The sequence below is a fragment of the Ceraceosorus guamensis genome, assembly GCF_003144195.1.
Source record: "Ceraceosorus guamensis strain MCA 4658 unplaced genomic scaffold IE81scaffold_32, whole genome shotgun sequence".
Classification (NCBI taxonomy): Eukaryota; Fungi; Basidiomycota; class Exobasidiomycetes; order Ceraceosorales; family Ceraceosoraceae; genus Ceraceosorus; species Ceraceosorus guamensis.
The window spans coordinates 225,668-245,009 of NW_020290027.1; the positions used below are offsets into that span (position 1 = coordinate 225,668).

At 55.6% G+C, this 19,342-nt stretch overlaps 8 protein-coding genes across 8 annotated transcripts; 4 read left to right on the plus strand and 4 right to left on the minus strand.

Annotated features, from left to right (window-relative positions):
• Window positions 1-227: 227 nt before the first annotated feature.
• IE81DRAFT_323746 (ribonuclease H-like protein) lies at window positions 228-2,219 on the minus strand. The gene is made up of 3 exons (XM_025514039.1): window positions 1,666-2,219; window positions 1,385-1,599; window positions 228-1,307 (listed from the first exon to the last, which is right to left on the minus strand). Exons 1-3 carry the CDS (start codon window positions 2,033-2,035, stop codon window positions 627-629), a joined length of 1,266 nt encoding a protein of 421 aa, XP_025369416.1. The 5' UTR covers window positions 2,036-2,219; the 3' UTR covers window positions 228-626.
• Window positions 2,220-2,548: 329 nt separating this feature from the next.
• IE81DRAFT_142231 (hypothetical protein) lies at window positions 2,549-2,988 on the minus strand. The gene has a single exon (XM_025510361.1). The coding sequence runs from the start codon at window positions 2,873-2,875 to the stop codon at window positions 2,582-2,584; it is 294 nt and encodes a 97-aa protein (XP_025369417.1). The 5' UTR covers window positions 2,876-2,988; the 3' UTR covers window positions 2,549-2,581.
• Window positions 2,989-4,542: 1,554 nt separating this feature from the next.
• Window positions 4,543-6,955, plus strand: IE81DRAFT_142272 (hypothetical protein). Its single transcript, XM_025510363.1, has 7 exons — window positions 4,543-4,686; window positions 4,761-4,833; window positions 4,907-5,706; window positions 5,791-5,896; window positions 5,969-5,995; window positions 6,058-6,793; window positions 6,868-6,955. Exons 1-6 carry the CDS (start codon window positions 4,658-4,660, stop codon window positions 6,775-6,777), a joined length of 1,755 nt encoding a protein of 584 aa, XP_025369418.1. The 5' UTR covers window positions 4,543-4,657; the 3' UTR covers window positions 6,778-6,793; window positions 6,868-6,955.
• Window positions 6,830-8,344, plus strand: IE81DRAFT_142248 (hypothetical protein). The gene has a single exon (XM_025510362.1). It carries the CDS (start codon window positions 6,913-6,915, stop codon window positions 8,161-8,163), a length of 1,251 nt encoding a protein of 416 aa, XP_025369419.1. The 5' UTR covers window positions 6,830-6,912; the 3' UTR covers window positions 8,164-8,344.
• A 1,402-nt stretch (window positions 8,345-9,746) lies between these two features.
• On the plus strand, window positions 9,747-13,351 carry IE81DRAFT_142382 (hypothetical protein). Its single transcript, XM_025510364.1, has 3 exons — window positions 9,747-10,418; window positions 10,484-10,950; window positions 11,026-13,351. The coding sequence occupies exons 1-3, from the start codon at window positions 10,026-10,028 to the stop codon at window positions 13,202-13,204; spliced, it is 3,039 nt and encodes a 1,012-aa protein (XP_025369420.1). The 5' UTR covers window positions 9,747-10,025; the 3' UTR covers window positions 13,205-13,351.
• A 97-nt stretch (window positions 13,352-13,448) lies between these two features.
• On the minus strand, window positions 13,449-14,930 carry IE81DRAFT_323750 (glutaredoxin). Its single transcript, XM_025514040.1, has 5 exons — window positions 14,766-14,930; window positions 14,420-14,664; window positions 13,962-14,021; window positions 13,806-13,870; window positions 13,449-13,725 (listed from the first exon to the last, which is right to left on the minus strand). Exons 1-5 carry the CDS (start codon window positions 14,796-14,798, stop codon window positions 13,631-13,633), a joined length of 498 nt encoding a protein of 165 aa, XP_025369421.1. The 5' UTR covers window positions 14,799-14,930; the 3' UTR covers window positions 13,449-13,630.
• A 626-nt stretch (window positions 14,931-15,556) lies between these two features.
• Window positions 15,557-16,983, minus strand: IE81DRAFT_290586 (hypothetical protein; the record flags this gene model as incomplete). Its single annotated transcript, XM_025511858.1, has 5 exons — window positions 15,557-15,646; window positions 15,693-15,858; window positions 15,935-15,999; window positions 16,073-16,425; window positions 16,563-16,983. 5 exons carry the CDS (start codon window positions 16,981-16,983, stop codon window positions 15,557-15,559), a joined length of 1,095 nt encoding a protein of 364 aa, XP_025369422.1.
• Window positions 16,984-17,514: 531 nt separating this feature from the next.
• Window positions 17,515-19,277, plus strand: IE81DRAFT_341576 (hypothetical protein; the record flags this gene model as incomplete). The annotated part of the gene is made up of 6 exons (XM_025515661.1): window positions 17,515-17,644; window positions 17,713-17,819; window positions 17,905-18,477; window positions 18,583-18,826; window positions 18,922-19,068; window positions 19,154-19,277. The coding sequence occupies exons 1-6, from the start codon at window positions 17,631-17,633 to the stop codon at window positions 19,275-19,277; spliced, it is 1,209 nt and encodes a 402-aa protein (XP_025369423.1). The 5' UTR covers window positions 17,515-17,630.
• Window positions 19,278-19,342: the final 65 nt, after the last annotated feature.

The following is a 19,342-nucleotide window of genomic DNA, read 5'->3' on the forward strand; positions in this document are numbered from 1 at the left end:
TTTTGGTCGGAAAGTTGGCCGTGCAGAGTCTGATGAGTCGTGAGTACAATTTCGAGTAGTTTGAGTGTGCATGGGGCCTGCTGCTGCGTTTGAGTCAGTCAACCTCCTGCTGGACTCAATCACGAATACTTGCACAGCCTTCGCGCGAAGATCGCGATCTGGAATTTGAGACGCCGGTGAGAGTCGTGCAAAAGTCACCAGTCGAGATTGAATGGCAACGCGTCAGGCCATAAATTGTTTGATGCATGATCCTGATCGCAGACGTTTGAGTCCAGACTGCAACGATTCTCTGCAGATATAGACCCCCTCCCTCCATCACCCCGCAAAGTTGACGTTTCTTTATTTGAGGGGCTTTCTGGCTGTTGATTCAAGAGCAGCCATTGCACCTTCCTATCAGCATCGCTCCACCTTCGCGTTGCGATCTCGAGTACCTCGAGGCCTTTCGGACAACAAGCAGACGTAGTCTTACCACGGCGCGGCCCCACTTGAGAAGTGCATGGCTGAGGTCAATGGATGCTCGATGCGCAACCTTGGTCTTCGAGGCGATCGCGCCCCAACATAAAGGAGCACCGTGGAATAGATGACGGCAATGGTGCGATCTTCTCACCACGGCAACACGAACCCTCTCAGAGCTCACCGACGCTCTGCAGACCCAGCTCCCTCGCGAGCTTCGATCTGACCTTGTCCGCCTCGTCGCCAGCCGCGATGTTCTGTGCAGCTCTGCTCGCACCTGAGACGGCGACAGCTTTGGGTTTCGCGCTGAAAAATTTGTTGATGGTCAGAGGTTCGTCGTTCCATTTGATGGTGTATGCTCTTCTGCATCCGGCAGCGGGTCTGATGGTGCAGGTGTCGAATGAACTCTCTCTGCCTGTGTCAGAATTTGTGGCAGCTTCTCCATTCCTGTTGCGCTTCAACGGCACCTTGTCCTCCATCAACGTCTTGACCGTCGCCCAGCTAAAACGTACAATTCCGGGATATCCAAAGACCGGATCCATCGTCCTGTTTAGGAAAGCGACAGTCTTTGGATCACCAGGATACCCGCTTCCCGTCTCCCAATGATTGCGCAGACATTTCTCGCGAGACTCTGTGGCTTGACGAGAAGGCTCGCGCACGTTCATGCCTTTCTCGGCGTAAAGCCAGGCGTCCAAAGCGGCGTCTCGCGTCACTTTTGCAGCGATCGATGCTGCACCCACGATCTCGAAGAGTGCGTCTGCTTTCGAAGTCACGGTCCATTGGATGTGTTTGGGAAAGGCAGAAGATAGCTGTCGTTGATATGACTTGGGATCTCCCACCGTATCGACGTAGACCTGGTGCATGTATGCGATGCGAGGGTGAGCCCAAAGGACTCTCATCGCTCGATAAGAGCGACAGCTCAGCCACTCACGTGTACCACATTAACTCCTGCATCGAGCGTGCCCTGAATGAGTTCCATCGTAGCAGCAAGACTCTGAGCGTTGAGATTGACAGGCCTCCTCCGCAGCATGCCCGAACTGATGTCCTGCGGCGACATGCTCCTGACGGCCCAACCGAGCGTATCCGGAAAAGCTTGCAAAGAGTTCAAAAGGGCGTCCCTGCGCTCCGCCGTCAACGCTTTCGAGTCTGCGAGCGGGTCATGGTTTTGAGCGCCTCATCAAGCGTCTCGGAGCAAATTTGTGCATCGCTCACCCGCAAAGCCCACGTCCTTCAGGCCACCATGCTGCAAATCGTGGAAAGCCAAGGGGCAGTACGCGATGCCGTAGACTAGCGGACCCAAGACGGGGCCCCTGCCAGCCTCATCCACTCCGAGCACACAAGGTTCCTCCTTGCATCTTCTAGGCAAAGGCGATCTCCAAGTGTACGTATCGAGCTGAGGTCGGTCGTAAGAGATGCTGGGCACGTGGGAAGCAGGTGCGGAGGATGAAGAAGGGTCTGGCTGGGAGTCGAGAGTCAGGAGCGAGTCGGATTGGGAATGGGGAAGGGAGGCAATACCCGAGTCGGAAGATTGGGAAGCTCCGAGCTCTGTGCGAGCACGCTTTCGGCTCGTCTTGGTCACCATCACCTCGATTGGCAATGCTGCAGAGATGACAAGGTGAGCGGCGGCGTAGGATCGTGCAGTGAGGCGGCACGCGTATGGACGCGAGGTATCGCGAATGGGTGGGTGTCGGACGAGGAGCAGACCTCAAGGAGGAGGAAGCCAAGGTGGTGGAAACCATGATGTTGTTCAGGAATGAAAATGTCGGGCGGCTCCGATGCGCCAACAGGCAGTCATCTGTGTTGTCTTCCTGCTGCTGCTGCTTTTGCTGCGCTTGCACGCGTCCTGGTCAACCAACATCCACTCATCTTGACTCGGCATCAAGATCCTTCCTTGGAGAAGAATGAACGCGACGCGACGCGGCGCTCGCTGAGTTGTTTCAACGCGTCGAGATCAACACCTTGGCGCGTAAATTAACGCGACTTTTTGCTTCGCGGAGTGCGCGGAGCGCATCATTCGTGATCCGTGATTATTATTGCTTCGCGCGTGTGCTTCGCTCTGCTGGACTCGGACTCATGATCAGACTGCTGCTGCTGACGATTACGACTCGCACTCGCACTCTGCTGATGATCATCTTTGAGTGTCCTTGCACGCCCAACATCTTCGCCCACTCGTCCATCCATGAAAAGCGCAGAATGAGTGAATGTCGACGGCACGGGCGCAGTGAATACACAGCAGAAACGCCAACGGAGTATGGAGAGACATTGCGCTCATGTCAACACATATCAAGCGGCACCTGTATGAGAGCACGCAAACCTTCTCGACAGTCAAAGTGAATCGCATTGCGACTGCGACTGCGACGGCGACAGCGACTGCGACGAGGCAGGCTGCCTGATCTGTGCAAGAAGGCAAGCTAACTTGCATGTCCTCGTAGGCCGCAGCTGGGAAGAGCGTGCGCTAGCCACAGCATGACTATACATAGACATCATTGTATGGCGTGCTGGGGCGTACGTGCCGCCAGCTGTCAACATGATTGCAAATGTCAAGATCACATGTCCGCTGACGCTCACCCAGCACGCATAAGGGCGCCAAGGAGCCAGCAGTCCTGACGCGGCAGCGGATAGTCAGAGTGTTAGGTTGTTGCCACTCATGTCACTTGGCGCTTTCGTTCGGCCACGGTCATCGAGGCAAGACTTCACCGTTGCGCATTTTGCACAGCCTTGGCGGCGTGAAGGCCACTGTACGGTATCGGGAACAACAGTCAGATCACCTTGGCGTCGCGTCGATCTTACGTCTTCATCATCTGGTCTCGGTCTTGGTGGCGAGTAGGCCAGTATATGCTCACTTGCGTTTTTGTCGCTCTTACGTGCGACGCCACGCTCAGGCTTTGCCACCGCCTTTCTAGTGGCGCATGGGCAGTTCACATCTACTTCGATCCCTGAGACAAAATCGAGGGTTGTGGTTCGCCACTTGAAAGGCTTGGTCAAGTATATTCGAAGCTGTGGCGAGAGCAGGTCACATTTCAAAGGTTGAAAAGATCTGCGATTCGAAAGTAGCGCCTGTCGCTCGTCTTGCTGCCATTCACTCTTCGTCTCCTTTGCGCGCTTCCTCACGAGCTGGCCTCGCAAGTGGAGCGCTTCACTCTCAGCAAGTGTGCATTTCGCTCTTGCGCAAGATCTGCTCCAACGCTCGATTTCGAAACAAGCTCGCCGCTCAACATGCTTGGAACCGCCTTCCTGGCGCTGCTGGCAGGGGCCAGTGCGTGCGCTAGAGCAACAGCAGCCTCATCTGTGAGGTCAGCTTCGGCTTATCTTGCTACGATCGCGCTGATCATTCTCCACTGCGAATCGCGCAGGGCAGCCACTCTCTTCTAAAGGAGCGCTATCTTGATGCAGAGGTAGGTGAAGCCAGCACGATGATGGCGCTCTCCTTCCTGGTTGACGTGCTTTGGTCCATTGCTCCTCGCAGGGCATCGAAAGACCAGTCAAAGTGCTGTTCTCCGACATGCGCGCATTGGCGCCTGATCACAAGGCTGCCATTGAGCACAGCGTTCAGAAGTTTCACAAAGTACATCAGAAGGACATGGCTCAATTCACTGTCAAGGCTGGCTTTCGTCAATGGAAAGATCAGCCGGTCCACTACGTCGTTGGGTACGCGTACGATAGGCACACCAAGGCTTTGCCTCCGCTTTGGCGAGCCGAGGTTTCGCACGTCAGCGAAGGGAGGCAGAAAGCAAGAGATCTCTATGTCGTCCCAATGCAGCGTGGCGCTTCCATGGTGTCTCGGAAGAATGTCACGCGCAAGTCTGGCAACCCACAAGAGCTCCTCATTGGCACGGGCAACATCTCTCCGGACTGGCAAGTGGTGCCAGAGCATGAGCGCCAACCTCAGTCCATCAAGCCGGGCGGCTTCACTCCCAAAGTCGGAGCTGATCAGCATCCCGCGCTCCTACCAAGCGTCGACAAATCCGCATAGGCCAGTAGCAGACCAGCCAAATGGAAAAATAGTTCCAGCTCAGGCATACGCTCTATTCGAAAACAACTCCATGACCGGCGGAGAAATCAGCGACGGGCTAGCAGGACGCGAGCGCAAGCTTCTACCAGTCATGCAGCCTCGACGACTCAGAACCCCACTTCCAGCGACGAAGTTCAAGGTGCTGGGCCGTATGCAGCTTCGGGCTCATCGCGCATCGACCGGCGGTCATCGATGGCCACTACAACAAACACGGCCAGTTTGTGAGCTTGGGTGAGCCATATCGTGCACCTCGAGTAGAGCTCACCGTACTCTGTGATTGAATGAAACATACCAGGGATAGACGCCTGGCGCCGATGAACATAGCTGAAGAGATCATTGTACCGAGTGCCTCTGCTGCTGCGCATGCGGTGAGTACCACCGCGACGGACCCTCTGAGGCTGGCAAAGCAGTCTGACTCAAGCGCGTGAGATCGAATGACAGTCGAGCAGTGCTGCTGCGTCAGAAACCAAAGTAAGACTTTTGGCCCTGTACATGCTAGATCTGGTAGCACGCATGTTCTCACACGACTCTGCCTCCCAGAAAGTTCAGGTTCTTTTCCACGCCGCGAAGCCCATGAACGCGAGCAATCGGGCAACGCTAGAGCATAGCGCAAACGAGTACGCCGCCGTTCATGAGCCCAGAATGCGGCAGTGGTCGTTTGCGAAAAGTTTTCAAGAAGCGCCGGCTGGTTCGGGCAACTGGTACGCAATGGGGGTGGCGTACGACGGGGACGGCAACAGGTTGCCAAGTCCCTGGGCATTCCACCGACCGGCGCACTTAGCAAACGGGCATCCGATATTTTTGGCAAAAGGTGACGTGCATACGACGCAACGGCCCAAAAAGGTCAGAGTCATTGGCAATGGTAAAGTCCCCAAGCACTGGAAGCCAGTTCCGGCAGAGCAGCGTCGTCCAGTACCACCTCAAAGCGAGCTTGCCCTTCCCATCATTGCTCGGAAGCAGTCGCTTAAAGCGGAAGGAACGCTGGCTAGTCCACAGCAAGAGATCCGCGCGAAGCCGAAGATTGGGGGACAGAAAGCTGTGCGCCAATCCATCTCCAAGTCGAGCCCAAAGCTGCGTCCCATTCGTAGGCTTCTTGCGCAGCGGAGTGGGAGGCTTCGTACGCCGCAGGTGAAACCTTTGACAGCAGCACCTTTGCAGACGCAAACGCGTCAACAAGGATCTGGCACCGGTGGCAACCTTGCTCGTCGTCATCTCCTTGCACACGACTTCACCACAACTTTGTAAGTGTTCCGATACTTTGCCGTGTGCCTTGACATTCGCAGCCACTCAGCTGTGCGAACATATCCCACTCTTGGCTGCACCAGATATCGTCGAGCTGGTAGCGAGGCTCCTCTCAAAGCTCTCACCCATGCCGCTGGCGCCGGGCCATCTGTTGAAGGTCTGACGCAGCATCAAACGTCTTCACACGTGGTAAGAACATTTCCCAGCGGAGGCCGAGGGCTCAGCTTTCGCCCGCTGACGTAAACAAGCCCCGCTGAATAGCTCGAGATGGACCTTCCGCACGGACGAGTGGGTAGCATGACCGAACACCACCAAACCGCCGACTGACACTGTAAGCTCCTTCCATGCAGCACAAATTGATAGTCGTCATACCTTCAGTCATTAAGGACCCAATGACGCGCGAGGCGCTTGCGAAAAGCGCAGCAGCGCACGCAGGTGCTCACGAACCAAACATGCACCAATTCACCGTCTACAGAGCTTTCCGGGAGGACGTCAAGGATAGCGGTGAATGGTACGCTGTGGGCAGGGCATTTGATACAAATACACGAAGGCTTCAAAGTCATTGGGCATTTCCACGAAAAAAAGGCGAGCATCACAGCTACGCGATTCCTTTGGCAGAGGGCGTCAAATTTCAGCCATGGCAGTCCAGTCGTCGGAACGCACTGGTCACTGGGACTGGCAAGGTCCCTTCTCATTTCACTCCAGTACCTGAAAAGGATCGGCCGCCAACGGAGCTTATTCAAGGGAGAGTCGAACCCTACATTGCGCAGCTAAGGCACGGTCATGCTCATCCTGCCATCGCCGCTCGCGTATCGGGCGAGGGTATGGAGCGCTCGTCTGGCAGGATAGCCATGACCAGGTCGATTGCCAAGACTAGCAAGAAGCTGCAACCGATCAGGAAGGAGCTCGCGCTGCGACGCAAGACACTGTTCAGGAAGGGACCTCGAGAACCCCTCGCTCGTGCAACACCAGAAGGGTCAGGGAGTGAGGGCGCATCCCATGGCGAGGAAAGACAAGATGCAAGATCACCGGCACGTCTCGAGCAGCGAGCTGCTGGAACTGTGAGTTGATCACTGCTGTGCGAAGGTGCGATTGTTCTTTCAAGCGGCCCCAAGTGGCCACACACTGACTGACGCTGTCCTGACGCGGACAATGTGCAGCTCCACAAGCGTTCAATCGCTGTCTCGCTCGCAGCATCACGTGCAATGCTGACCTCGACACTGAATAAGAGAGTGTTGGGGCAAATTAGTCTCCCGAGTGGCTTGGACAATACCCAGGAGGCTGCTGCGATCGAAAAGCGACAACCGATCGAAGTAAAGTATCCTGCCTCGCTGGCAGGCGAAGAACATGGGCTACATCGAAGCCAACTGCTCAACGCGATCGCTCACTATCGCGAAACTGGTCTTCCCGAAATGGCAAGCGCAGAAGTCGTGAGGGGCTTCGAGGCGGAGCCTCATCGAGTAGGCAAACCCATACGTGCCCGAATCAAGGCGTTCGATGCTGAAGGCAACCCGATCATCAACCCAAAGGCCGATGCTCAGCCTGACACCCACATCATTTACCTCTCGTCGGGTTCGCGTCTTGTAGACCAATACGGCAGAGTTTGGCTTGGCAGAAACCCGCACCCTATGGAAGAGAGAGTGGGTGATGCGCCCACAGGTCGTCCAAAAATGGCGGGCCCAAGCCGTAGAACTCCCAACGATCTGCATCACAGCAATCTAGCGAACCCAGGAGCCACCGAAGCGGGAACAGCGGAGCGGTGGAGAAAAGCTGAACATGCTCAAGCGGGAATCTCCGACTCGCGCACGGAGAGGGACACAGCAAGGGGATGGCGAAAAGATTGGGACGCTGAAGTCGGTAGCTCTGGCTCGGGGACAACCGCGCAAACCTTGGGAGCGTCCGGCTGGCGCGGACGCTCTTCTACACCATCTCCGTCAGCTAGAAGTGATGCCAGCTCATGGCGAAGACCGTCAGAAGCTTCGCCTTCTAGCCAACAGCCCAAGAGTCGAAGCGATGCGTCAAGTTGGCGTAAAGATGACCAGCCAAGAAGGCTGGAACGTCGATTGGAAGCAGTGAAAAGCCTCTTGTGGGACTGGGGTCCTGTCGCCGAAGACAAGTATCATTACCATCGCAACACAATCGCGCATGCTGTTCATGACCTGACCAAAACTCAGCCGATTCTCGAGACAGCTAAGCGAGCCCAAGTGGTGCGCACTTGGCACCAACCTGCTCCAACGGACAAGCATCCCGTTCAGTCCCTGCAGGCTCACATCCGCTTCGAGGACGCGAGAGGTAGAGTGATCAATCCATACGGCGCGCGCAACAAGGGTAACCACCCGGTTCGAGTGTTTTTGGACAACGGCAAGAAGTTTACGGCAGAAGATGGAAAGGTCTGGATCGGACGCAGCGCGACGCCCACCGTTCAGACGCACGAGACTTTTGCCAAGGAAGGATAGACGAAGAGACAGCCTTCCAAAGAGGCAAGCGGGGACGGAGAAAGTCAGCAGGCAGGCGAAACGCAAACGTCAATTCCTTCCAGCACTTTAGGTTTGGACAGCACCACCAATAACATGCGATACAGACCACCTGCGCTGCGCTCGACTGCTGCTACCGATGCTGATGCGAGATCTTCGACCAAGCCAGCCGCTTCGAGACGCCGACACAATTTCCGTCCTCAGCATCCATGGTCTTCACGCGCCATGGGTAGAGCTGATGCCGTCGACTCCTGGCGCACAGACGATCTTATTACATCCAAGGCTGAAGATGCGGTCGGGCTGTCAAGCTCGAAGAGCAAAGACAGATGGCGCTGATGCCGCGTTTTACCGTTGGTCCTTTGCCCTGTCTGCGAATAGCACAGGACTGCATTGTATTGGCGGTCGCGCGACAAGGCAATGATGGTTGGAAAGCCCTGAGGGGGGGTGGGGGGGGGCGCTTGGTGCACGGAGAAAACCTACGTCTCCCTTACTAGCGTGTAAAGGTAGACCAAGCATCGAGTTTTGTTTGGAGAGAGTCACGTGACTGTAACCCTGACGGCACAGCTTGACGCAACGGTGCGCATCCCTGATCACGGCCCACGATTGCCAGTCACGAATTTTTGAACTCGCTCGAGAGGAGTGCTGGCGACGACAGGAGGCAGCTTGCGCAGGTCGACTTGATGACAAGGATGTCGACGGCTGTGCCGATCGTACTTTGAGCAGCAGCAGCGAGAGCCCCTTTCGGCGTCTACTTGCAGGGTTTGCTCCTTTAGCTGATGACCGGATTCGGCTTGAAAAATCGCTCGTGACTCACAGACTGCAGTCTTTTAGTGGGACTGGTGATGCGCTGTCGTGTCCAAGCAAAGCTTTGCCTGAATGACACGCTCTCGCGTAGCCGCGCGCGGTAAAGTGGTGCATATAAATAATTAGTATACAGTAGGTACAAGTATATACGGTACACTGCCACACAACCCAAAGGTGCAGCGCCGCATACACATGTGCCCTGCCGGGCCCCGGCAGCCGTTGCAGCAGAGTGACGTCGAAGAGGCGATTGAGCAGAGCAGCCGTGATCGTGATCGAGCTATAGGCGCAGATGTGAGTTTGAGTAGCAGCTGCTGCATATGCTGTGTTTGGAATTAACCGCGACCGGCACTCGACGAAGTCCTCCATCCATCTGATTGTGTGGCTTGCTTGTTCGCACTACCGCGTAACTCACGACTGCACACCGTACACTGGAGAACGCGTGGTGCTGCCGCGCGTGGGTGATCGTGAGTCACGAGTGTTCGGGGGCCCGCCGCGCCTCTACACACCGCTAGTGTAGCTCCCGATGTACTGTGTGTGCACCTCATCCTGTACCGAGCCTGTACCTCTCCCTTCACATTGCGGTGACCGGGCGCTCACAGTCTGCGCTAGCGGTAGGCACGACACACCAATACCGAGCGCATGCTGTATGTACGCAAGCGCAGCTCGTCTCAAAGCGTTCGTCGGATGCAAAGCAGGTATCCAGTACATCCGTGTGCCAAGCCTCTTGACCTCTTCCTGCCCCCTCACGCCCTCCTCGAAGATCACGCCTCGACCTTGCGCAAAGTGATTCATCACGACGAAGCAACTTAGTTTCTCTCTACATTTGCATGCATGCTCTTCACAATCAACGCGGCCACCACTCTCTCCTACGACTCACCGCCCGCGCAGAGAGAATCAGCGAGTGAACACGTCCTGCCCCAGCGCAGCGCTCCTGATCATCAACATAATCACTCGCTTGCCTCGCAACGCGGATAGAGAGGATCGCTCCTGCATCCACCTTTGGTAACAGCTTTCCTCAAGAGTAGCGACATCACTCAAACATGGCGGCCAAATCTACGATCTTTACTCCTCCAGCTACGAAAGCGACGCGGGAGAAGGCCGAAAAGGAAGGTGTCGCTTCCTCCTCAGAGCCAGCTTTGCAGCATGCCACAATTACCTCGGCAGTGGCTGCTGATCCGAAGCTCGCACCCAGGATAGCAGAGAAGAGATTGTTTCCGCCGCCGACTGCAGCTCGCAGAGGCTTGCTGAGGTTTAAGATCAAAGAGCAGCTTGAAGAAGGGAGAAGCAAAGGATGGAACTGGCACAAGGGAGCCGTGCATGCGTGCAACGTCGAGCCTGAGGAGGACGAGCTGCAAAAGATCAGAGACAAGTACGGGTACAAGTCGGAAGCGGAGGGCGGTCCTGGTAGACTGTACTTGATGGTAAGCAGAAGCGTGCGTCGTCATGTGCATACACTCACCCCAAACTTACCTCTGTGTGGTTCATTTCGCGCTCGTAGATGCTGGCAGACTGCCTCTTGCCCCTGCCACGTCACCCAATGTCGGGAGTCGTCTCCCCTCCACTCCTGGCGACGACCGGTATTGTGCCCTTTAGCATCTTCAGCACAGGCCCAGACATCATTGGACACTACTACGATTGCATCGTCGCAGCTCGACGTGAGGTTGTTCTTCTCACCAATTACTGGCAGGGCGGAAAGAACGTGAATCGAATCTCTGAAGCGCTCATAGAGCTCGACAAGAGACATGGCGAGAGGCGTGTTCAGGCTGCAAAGGCTGAAGGGAAAGACGCTGAAGCTCTCCCCAAGCCAACGATTGAAGAGCGGATCATCGTAAAGATCATGTGGGACAGAGGACCCAGAACGCTTGCAGACTTGTTCCGTCTACGCAAGCCCGTTCCTCCTGGGATGTGGAAGGAGAACGGTTTGCCAGAGGAAGATCAAGTCCCTAATATCCATATCGAAGTACTGTGAGTGAAGGAATACCGCCGGATCGCAGCTGCGCTCCGCACATGACTGAAGCACCCTCGCCCTAAACCCCGTAGCAATTACCATCGCCCCCTTATGGGTACATTCCACGCCAAGCTCCTTCTTGTTGACCGTCTTGTTGCTCTGATCAATAGCAACAACATCCAGGATCGACCAAACATTGAAGCCTGCACCAGATTGGAAGGCGATGTTGTCAATTCGGTGTACGATCACGCTCTGATTTCTTGGGGCAATGCTTTGCGTCCGCCTTTGCCTTGTCTCGGCTCGCCTGCGCCGAGGGAACCCAGTCAAAATGCGTTTGCTGGCGGCAAATTCTCCAGTTTGCCTGCTATCAGCACGACACAGTTGAAGGAGATGGCACAGGCGGCTCGAGCCCGACTCCTCGAGGAGGATCAAGAGACAGAGGAGGTATCCAGTCCTACCTTTGGCCCTCCTCGACGTCGAAGCTTCGCCGAAGTCATCGATGTCGTGATGCAGTCCCGCAGGGAGCAGAGTGGACAGGCTGCCACGCCTCATGCGGGACCGAACAGCGGGGATGCACACCCTGCAGGAGGTGCCGCTGAGCAGCATACTTCAGCTCCGAGCGGTGAAGCAAACGTGGAGGACGCTCGGCGTGCTGGGCAGCTCTGGGCGCAAAAAGTCCTAAGGGAGCGCTTTGGACATTTGAACCTTCCAAACTTTGGGAGCAGCAATCCCAGCACACCTACTGCCGCGAGTGCACCTGCTTTGCCCTCCAGTCCCGAAAAGGCAGTTCCCACCACTACCGGGCACACGCCGCCCGCAAGCCCATCTTTCGGACCTCGACGCCACTTTGCAGACGTAGTAGAGGCTTTGATGAAGAAGGAAGGCATTAAGCCGAACTTGTGGACAGAAGGCGCTCTTGACGCATTTGGGCTGGGCCCTAGCTCGAGCAGAAATGTTGCAGAGGACGCTCGCCGATCGCGCGCTGCACGTGGAGGAGCCAAAGATGCTGCAGCTCGCGGCATCAGCGTACCTAAGGTGGTCGCCGAAGAACCAAGCACCGTCGACGAGCTCAACCTGGACAACACTAGTCAGCCAGCACATGCGGATGGTGCTCCAGCCTTCAACACAGAACAGAGCTCTGAGAAAGTCGAAGGCGAAATTGCCGATGTTGATGCTCCAAGCTCCGACTTTGGCTCCAGTGCGACAGCTCAGCGTCTTGCACAGGGCGATAGCCTTGAACCGATTTCGCCTCCAGAGGATGCTCTGTCACCGCATCAGGCGTCCAGCTCTGGTGGTGACGACGACGAGAGCGCAAAAGTAGCTGGAACAAATGATGGCCATGAAGAAGGTACACCCGGCACGCTTGCGTACCGTCAGAAGCTCAAAAGGACTGCCTCCATCGCCTCCAGAGTGTCAGCCAAGGAACGACTTGCTGCCATCACCAAGTCGTTGGATTTTGCAAATCTCAGTCAAGTTAAAGGCGAAATCACTGCCGAGCAGCTCGCTGCCATGTCTCAGGCGGCGGGTGTGGACCCCTCTAAGAGCGGCCCAGGAAGTGTCTCAGGATCGGAAGGCGCTGCAGCAAGTGAAGTCATCGACTTCAACCCTTTTATCTTCCACAAGCCGCACGCTCCCGTCCCAATGGCGCTGGTCAATCGCAGACCACACGGTACGCCTGGACACAACGACATTCGAAATGCGCAGGATGCCGCGTGGTTGGCTGGCTTCAGATATGCCAAGCGGCATGTGTTCATCCAATCGCCAACCTTGAATGCCACACCTATCAAGCACGCGATCCTGCACGCATGCCGCCGAGGAGTTCGAGTGGAGCTTTGGTTAGGGTTGGGCTTCAACGACAAGTCGGAAAGCATGCCTTTTCAAGGCGGGACAAACGAGCAAGTCGTGACGCGCTTGTATCGTCAGCTGCGACGTGAAGGCAAGGGCGACGAGGACAATCTAGAGATCTATTGGTATACAGGCAAAGACATGACGAGGCCTTTGAATGCTGTTCGAAAGCAGAGAAATTGCCACGTCAAGTATGCACAGTTTGATGATCAGGTGGCCATCATTGGGAGCGGCAACCAAGATACCCAAAGCTGGTACCATTCGCAAGAGATCAATGTCATGCTGGACAGCAAGGAGATCGTCAAGGAGTGGAACGACGGGCTGCGAAGAAACCAGAGCACTGAACTCTATGGCCGAGTCGATACGGACGGGATCTGGCGCGGCAGACATGGCAAGGAAACCGTGGACAAGGGCGGGGATGACTGATTGCCGTGTATGCGTCCCTCCATGCACGCTTTCCACTTGCCGCGCTTTTAGTTGCCAAATTCTGTGATTTGCACGCCTGCGTCACATCTCGCCACCCGCTTTCCCCACCTGCGAAGTCTACAGTACACTTGACCGGCACATTCACTCAGCGTCACCCACAGACATCCTTTTACCCCTTTCCTGGTCTTCTATCACTGGTCGTTGATCTGTGATCACTTTTTCCCACTGCTCTCGCTGCTGCAGAGCCAACGAACAATCCCTTATATTCCGATTAGCGTTGCGCGTGAGCGAGCATGAATCTGGGTAATCTTGGGTCGTTGCGTGGGAGCGGAGAGCAACGTCGCGCAACGGATGCCATGCAACGTAACTGGCTGTCCACAGACGTTATAAAGGTGCGCTCAGCATCGTGCAAAGTCTCGTCTGGCCTTACTTCTGCTCTGTGGTGCCTGCAGGTGGCGTCGCAGGCTCGATCAAAGCTCCAGCTTTTGTGAGCACCTCCTCCAACTCTCCCGATGTGTGCACTGATAGTCAGCGTAAAAAGGGTCTCATCAGCAGTGTGCTGAGCGCCTAGTATGGACAGTGCGGGAGGGGTGACACTTACTGCTCAGGGCCAAGTCTGCGCCACCTTGGAAATCTCCTGCAACAAAAAGTTGAGGGATGGTGGGCCTGGAACAAGAGTTGCCAGGGGCGAGAAAGGGTTGTTCGGGCTTTGAGTGAGCATCGTGGCTTAGAGCTGAGATGTCGCCAAGACACTTACCATGCGCTGTAGTCTTTGATACCTTCTCTCAATGCAGAGTCCTCCAACACATTGTAAGTCCTGTAGCGGCGACAAGGAATTGAAGCAAATATGGTTCAGCGCTCTGCGCCTCAATCAATAGCAAAAAAGCTGCCGAGTGATCTGTCTCGACCGTCAAATCAAATTTGGGCCTCTTGACTGCTGGTCTAACTCCAGTTGCGCGACTCATGGTGAATACGTCCGATGACATCTATCTCTCGTCGCAGATGTCCATCACCTCCAAGAACACCCGCGCAGCTCCATCGCGTCCGATGCAGCCACAAAAGGTATTCCAGATCTTTTGCGACGACAGAATGCGTTCTTTTCAATTGGGTGCTGCAGCTGTTGCATGATCTCTCTCATTCGCTATCTCTCTCATTCGCTTTTGGAAGAAGCTTTTGCTCCGACCCGAACCCAAATCCAGATCTCCCGCCACTCACTTCAAGCATTCAGGTTTCACGCCCTGCACTTGCAAGATTTGAACCACCGCTCTAGAAAATCCGCACTGAGGCACCTCTGGCGTTCCCTTCATGAACACGACGACGGGATGGGCGTGTACGGCATCATCGATCTTTTTGCGCTCTGCAGGAGCGAGTGCGAAACGAGATGCTGTTTGATGGAATAGTCTAGTGGAGCTGTAAGCGGCTAGACTGGAGGAGCGCAGAGGTTGGATGAGAGGAGAACGCTGTGTATTGTGCAGCAAGACGAAGCGAAGAGAGCATTGTGAGCCAGCGCACAATCGGTTGTAGATCTTACTCGGCCTTCAAGTGCCGGCCAGGCACTCACCAAAGTCTGCGTGGCGGAACGAAACAGCGACATGATGGATATGGCAAAAGACAGCAAACTTGTTTCCGCGCGTAGGAGGGAAATTGGTGCTTTATGAGCGTGATGTTCGGAGCGTCAAAGTCGACTGCGCCTGGTCTCGAGGATGACGATGGTGATCACTACACAGATGAGCGAAGCTTGGCCCTCAAGACTCAAGACTCTCATCACACTCAGACTCTCATCACTTTCGTCACTCTCACGACTCGTGACTCTGAGGAAAAAGCACGTGACGCTGGTTGTCCCTCCACGCGTACGTCCGCCCTCTGAGGTGAGACGCGTTACTAAGTCCGGTCGACGCACCAGCTCACGCCCTAGAACATTCTTTCGTCGAGCGAGGGCTGCTCTGACAGTCACACAACATGTCCACGCACGCATGCCCTCAAACTCGTATCAGAATCTATCCTGCTCAGTCGGCGGTACATGATGTGCCTCGCAACGCACTTTCAACGAGCATGGCCAGCGATGTTTCGTGATTCGCTCACGATCAAGTCTGATGGCGACGTTTGGGTGGTGATCGACCCTGGTCTCCTTTGGCGCTATTCTAGGCTACACCAACAAGGACAGCACAAACTTGAGGTTGAGCAAGCGGTGCCTAGATCGCTGTACAATGGGGAAGCAGGTCGCGGTGCTCGCGAGAGTTTACTGAAATGAGTGTAGGCCATGTGATGTCGTGCAAGACAAACGACGGTCGTCTCCTCGAGTCTCGAGGTACACTGGCAGATTTTCTTTGTTGAGCCTCATCCGGAAGGTGCCTAATGATAGAAGGAGCGTCCAGCGTTGATGCCGTATTCTCCTAGAGCAGCGCTCAGATCGTCCATGGTCAGCACAGTACGGGCTCGATCCTTCGTATGCAGTTGCAGAACGAAGCAAGTGTATATCAGCCCCAACGTATCCCCGCACAGCGCGACGAGAAGTGCATTGGCTCACCCTTGCGCCGCTCGCGCCAGCTCGCTGACGTCCTGGACCCGCATTGGTGCGAATTCGAGCGTACTGAAAAGCATCCGTCGCAATGTCTGAGACAAACTTCTCGGCTGCTAGGGACAGCAAGCGTTTGCTGAGAGGACGAGCGCAAAGAATGGGTCAGCCCAGCGCATTGTCTAGCTATACGGAAGCGCGCTTGGCCGACTTACAGGCGCTGATCGTCGCATTCGAAGCCTACTTTGGACAAGTAGTGCTCCGTGACCTCATCCGGGATCTAGGGTGCAAGCGAGTTCAGTCAAGACAGGCGCTTCTTGAGATGCCTTCAACCGATTGACAAACACGCTCACCAGTGGATCATAGCCGTCGAGCATACCCAAGAACTCTCCCAAAGTCCTATCTTTTCTCCTCTCCTCCTCTGCCCTCCTCGAAAGAGGTTGTTCTTGACTTGCGCTGGCCTGTGCACCCTTCACAGACACGGTGTCGCCTTCCCTTGTACTCGTCTGATCACCCGTGGGCGTCTGATTGCCATCAACGTCCATCGACGCATCTGCATTCGACTTGTCCCCTGCAGCTCGCGAAGGAGCCGGCGTCAGGCCTCTGCGAGCAATGTAGCGCGAAAGATCTTCCGACGTGGCGATGCCGATGACGAATTGACGATCCACGTCTGTCACAAACGCAAAAGGGTTCGAGTCGAGGAAAGCTGAAAAGCAGGGCGCGCGTGCGTAGAAGTGAAGTGGTGGGTGAGCATACATGCGTCTCACGGAACAGCAGCATGATCATCATCCACCTGACGCTCTTCTTCAGCTGGCACCCCGCATCTCATCTCGCATGGCTCACCTTCAAGCTCGGCCAAGCCAGTGTCGGGGGTGATGACGGTAAAGGTACCTCCGGCGCTTTCTCCTCTGAACCTCGTCATAGCCTCCGATACATTTCTTTCTGCGCTGAGTTTACCAGTCCCCGTCCGATGCACAGCTTCCTTCACATCCAAGTATCCCTTAGGTTTACGTCCATCCATCACCGGAAGTTGAGAATAATCGTGATCGTGAGCGATGCGAAGTGCGGATCCCAAAGGCGTTCGAAGATCGACGCAAACGGCTGGCGAAAGTTGAAGATCCTCCACGGATGCGCCTCTGAAACGCGATGCTGCGTCCGTTGGAGCCGCTGGAGGCTGCACGATGGAGGCTACGGATGGTTGCGGAGCTGGAATAGCACCCGATATGGGCGTCGATGGTACGACGTCACCTGCTTCAGAAGCCATCTCGGCGTATCCGAATTGTGCTTGGCTGCCTGGATGAGATATTAGACGGTACGGGCTTGATGGCGAGATCGAGTGGTGTGCGCGCTCTCTCTGTTGAGCTCCAGATGTGCGCGCTGGAGAGAAGCGATACTGAGGATTGCCACAGTCGTGTTTGTTGTCGTGTAGAGGAGTCAAAAGTATACACAAAGGTCTGATGAGTGTGGCACGTGTTTCGGTCTGACGTTGGAGCTAGAGCATGCGCTTGACCTGAGATCTCAAGTTGCGAATCGTGAGTTCTCGCGAGCCACGCGCCCAAGGATGATTGAGCGATGCTGCATGCTGCCTTGTCTGAACGTGATCAAGGCGCCTGCCTGCAGCACGGGCGGCCAGAGTCAAATCGTCCAGCTCCGCGGAGTTGCACTTGACTCTTGACTGTTGTTCCGTAGCGCTTACTCAATCACGTGAAATTCTACTCGCGCGGATTTGCATCACGCATGCGACGCGCGGCGCCGCTCGTTCACGACTCGTGAATGTTTCTCCCCACTTCTCCACCTCACGCGATCCAACTTGCAAAGTGCTGGTCAATCACTTCCACCTTGCCTCTATCCAACCCAGCGCTTTGTTTCAAAAAAAGTGCAAGCACGCCTCATCCTAGTCTGCACATCATCATGATACGCATTAGGTAGGTAATCCGTCTGGCTTGTGTGGGAAACCAGCGCTGAGATCGAACATTGGTTGATGCTGCACCAGGCATCCTCAAGGCACCTCCACACTGCACTTGGCACAGGTCAAAACATTGCAAGACTTGCAAAAAAGCATCAGTGAAAGCTGTGGAATCCCAGCTTGGGATCAAGAGCGTGAGTGAGGTGCACCATCTGCGCGCTTCCTCTCGTTTCAGCGTTTGCCTGACAAAAGTACAGCCTACACTCCTTCGCCGTCTAGTCCGGACTGGATATCCCCCACGCCCGCTTAGCGTTTCCACCCTTTCACCCGGCACACTGCTTAGCCATGCTGACATTGCTTTGACGGCCGGAAGTCAGCTCACAGTGTCGTACAAGCCTGCAACCTCATCCACGCCCAACCGAAGTGCCCACACGATCCCAGACACTACGTCGTCGGCTAGCTCGAGCCAGAGCGCCGCCGCAGCGGCTCCTATCGCAGATAGATCGTTCACTGCTGCACCTTCGACGCCCTTGCCACAAGCCTTCGGCAATCCAGCATCCGCAGCGCCACCCGCCTTGAAGCCAAAGCCGCCGGCCAGTTCTGCCAGATTTGGCGGGGCAACGACGCCACGCGCGGAATCAAGTCGGGCACCGCTCTCATCATCGGCATACACCGGTTCGCCGACAGCAAAGAAGAGCGCCAAGGTAGCTGATGGGGAGGTTCACGTCCCGCTCGATGGACAAGCTTTGACGCTTAAAGTTGTGGACGATGACAATAGCTGTCTGTTCAATGCTGTCAGCATGCTGGTGAAGGGCACCATTGGAGCTGCTGTCTGTAAAGAGCTTCGGCAGAGTGAGTCGCGCGTGGAGCGTTGCGCTGTCCCACAAGGCCTAGACGCATATAGGTCAATCATTTGGGCAGCTCGCTGAAAGTGCAAGAGCTCTACCCCATCTGCAGTCGTGAGCTCTGTCGTCCTGTCTTCCCCGGACGAATATCCAGAGGTGATCTTGGGACACGACCCAGCGGTATACGCTGCCAAGATGCTAGATCCAAAGACGTGGGGAGGTGCCGTGGAGCTTTCCATCCTATCAAAGCATTTTCAGACCGAGCTGCACGCTGCTGATGTAGCGAGTGGAGTTGTGCACCGATTCGGAGAAGGCATGGGCTTCGAAGAGCGAGCGTGGTTGTTGTACAGCGGCATGTGAGTACAGACGGTCATGCACGGCGCGCTGAGCCGGTGCGGAGTCAGGCTTCGCGTCGCCAATCGGTCTAAAGCCTTTTGTCCATCGCCACTAGCCATTACGATGCTATAGCGCTACTGCCCACTCCGGATGCCCCCTTGGAATTTGGCACTTTGAGATTCCCAGTGCCACCAGTGGGCGTCGAAGATGTCGTTCTCGAAGCGGTGCAAGATCTCGTCTCTGTTCTGAAGAAAAGGCACTAGTAAGTAGGCTTGAAGCTAGGATGCCAGCGTGTCGAGGGCTGGATGATGCTGACACAGAGCATCGCTCTGGCGATTGGCGATCAGCTACACCGATACATCGACATTTGCTCTGAAGTGCAATCGGTGCCAGACACCACTGCAGGGCCAAAGGCAGGCTACGGAGCATGCCAAGCAGACTGGACACACTGAGTTTGTGGAAAACGAGTGATGCGCCGTTCGCGATGATCTGCCTCTTGTTGATCGGATCGCGAAAGCATTTCCTTCCCCCCCCCC

What these genes read in the sequence shown, in the direction of transcription:
- IE81DRAFT_142382 (XM_025510364.1), top strand. Translation starts at nt 10,026, where the DNA reads ATGGCGGCCAAATCTACGATCTTTACTCCTCCAGCTACGAAAGCGACG. An exon ending in ACTTGATGGTAAGCAGAAGC is followed by an intron (nt 10,419 to 10,483) that starts GTGCGTCGTCAT and finishes TCGCGCTCGTAG; the next exon opens with ATGCTGGCAGACTGCCTCTT. An exon ending in AATATCCATATCGAAGTACT is followed by an intron (nt 10,951 to 11,025) that starts GTGAGTGAAGGA and finishes TAAACCCCGTAG; the next exon opens with CAATTACCATCGCCCCCTTA.
- IE81DRAFT_142272 (XM_025510363.1), top strand. Translation starts at nt 4,658, where the DNA reads ATGGCCACTACAACAAACACGGCCAGTTT. An exon ending in CCTCTGCTGCTGCGCATGCG is followed by an intron (nt 4,834 to 4,906) that starts GTGAGTACCACC and finishes ATCGAATGACAG; the next exon opens with TCGAGCAGTGCTGCTGCGTC. An exon ending in TGGACCTTCCGCACGGACGA is followed by an intron (nt 5,996 to 6,057) that starts GTGGGTAGCATG and finishes CCTTCCATGCAG; the next exon opens with CACAAATTGATAGTCGTCAT.
- IE81DRAFT_142231 (XM_025510361.1), bottom strand. Translation starts at nt 2,875, where the DNA reads ATGCAAGTTAGCTTGCCTTCTTGCACAGATCAGGCAGCCTGCCTCGTC.
- IE81DRAFT_323746 (XM_025514039.1), bottom strand. Translation starts at nt 2,035, where the DNA reads ATGGTGACCAAGACGAGCCGAAAGCGTGCTCGCACAGAGCTCGGAGCT. An exon ending in GAAGGACGTGGGCTTTGCGG is followed by an intron (nt 1,600 to 1,665) that starts GTGAGCGATGCA and finishes ACCCGCTCGCAG; the next exon opens with ACTCGAAAGCGTTGACGGCG. An exon ending in CAGGAGTTAATGTGGTACAC is followed by an intron (nt 1,308 to 1,384) that starts GTGAGTGGCTGA and finishes TACATGCACCAG; the next exon opens with GTCTACGTCGATACGGTGGG.
- IE81DRAFT_323750 (XM_025514040.1), bottom strand. Translation starts at nt 14,798, where the DNA reads ATGTCGCTGTTTCGTTCCGCCACGCAGACTTTG. An exon ending in ATCAAAGACTACAGCGCATG is followed by an intron (nt 13,871 to 13,961) that starts GTAAGTGTCTTG and finishes CTCTTGTTCCAG; the next exon opens with GCCCACCATCCCTCAACTTT. An exon ending in CGCAGACTTGGCCCTGAGCA is followed by an intron (nt 13,726 to 13,805) that starts GTAAGTGTCACC and finishes GCTGACTATCAG; the next exon opens with TGCACACATCGGGAGAGTTG.
- IE81DRAFT_142248 (XM_025510362.1), top strand. Translation starts at nt 6,913, where the DNA reads ATGCTGACCTCGACACTGAATAAGAGAGTGTTGGGGCAAATTAGTCTC.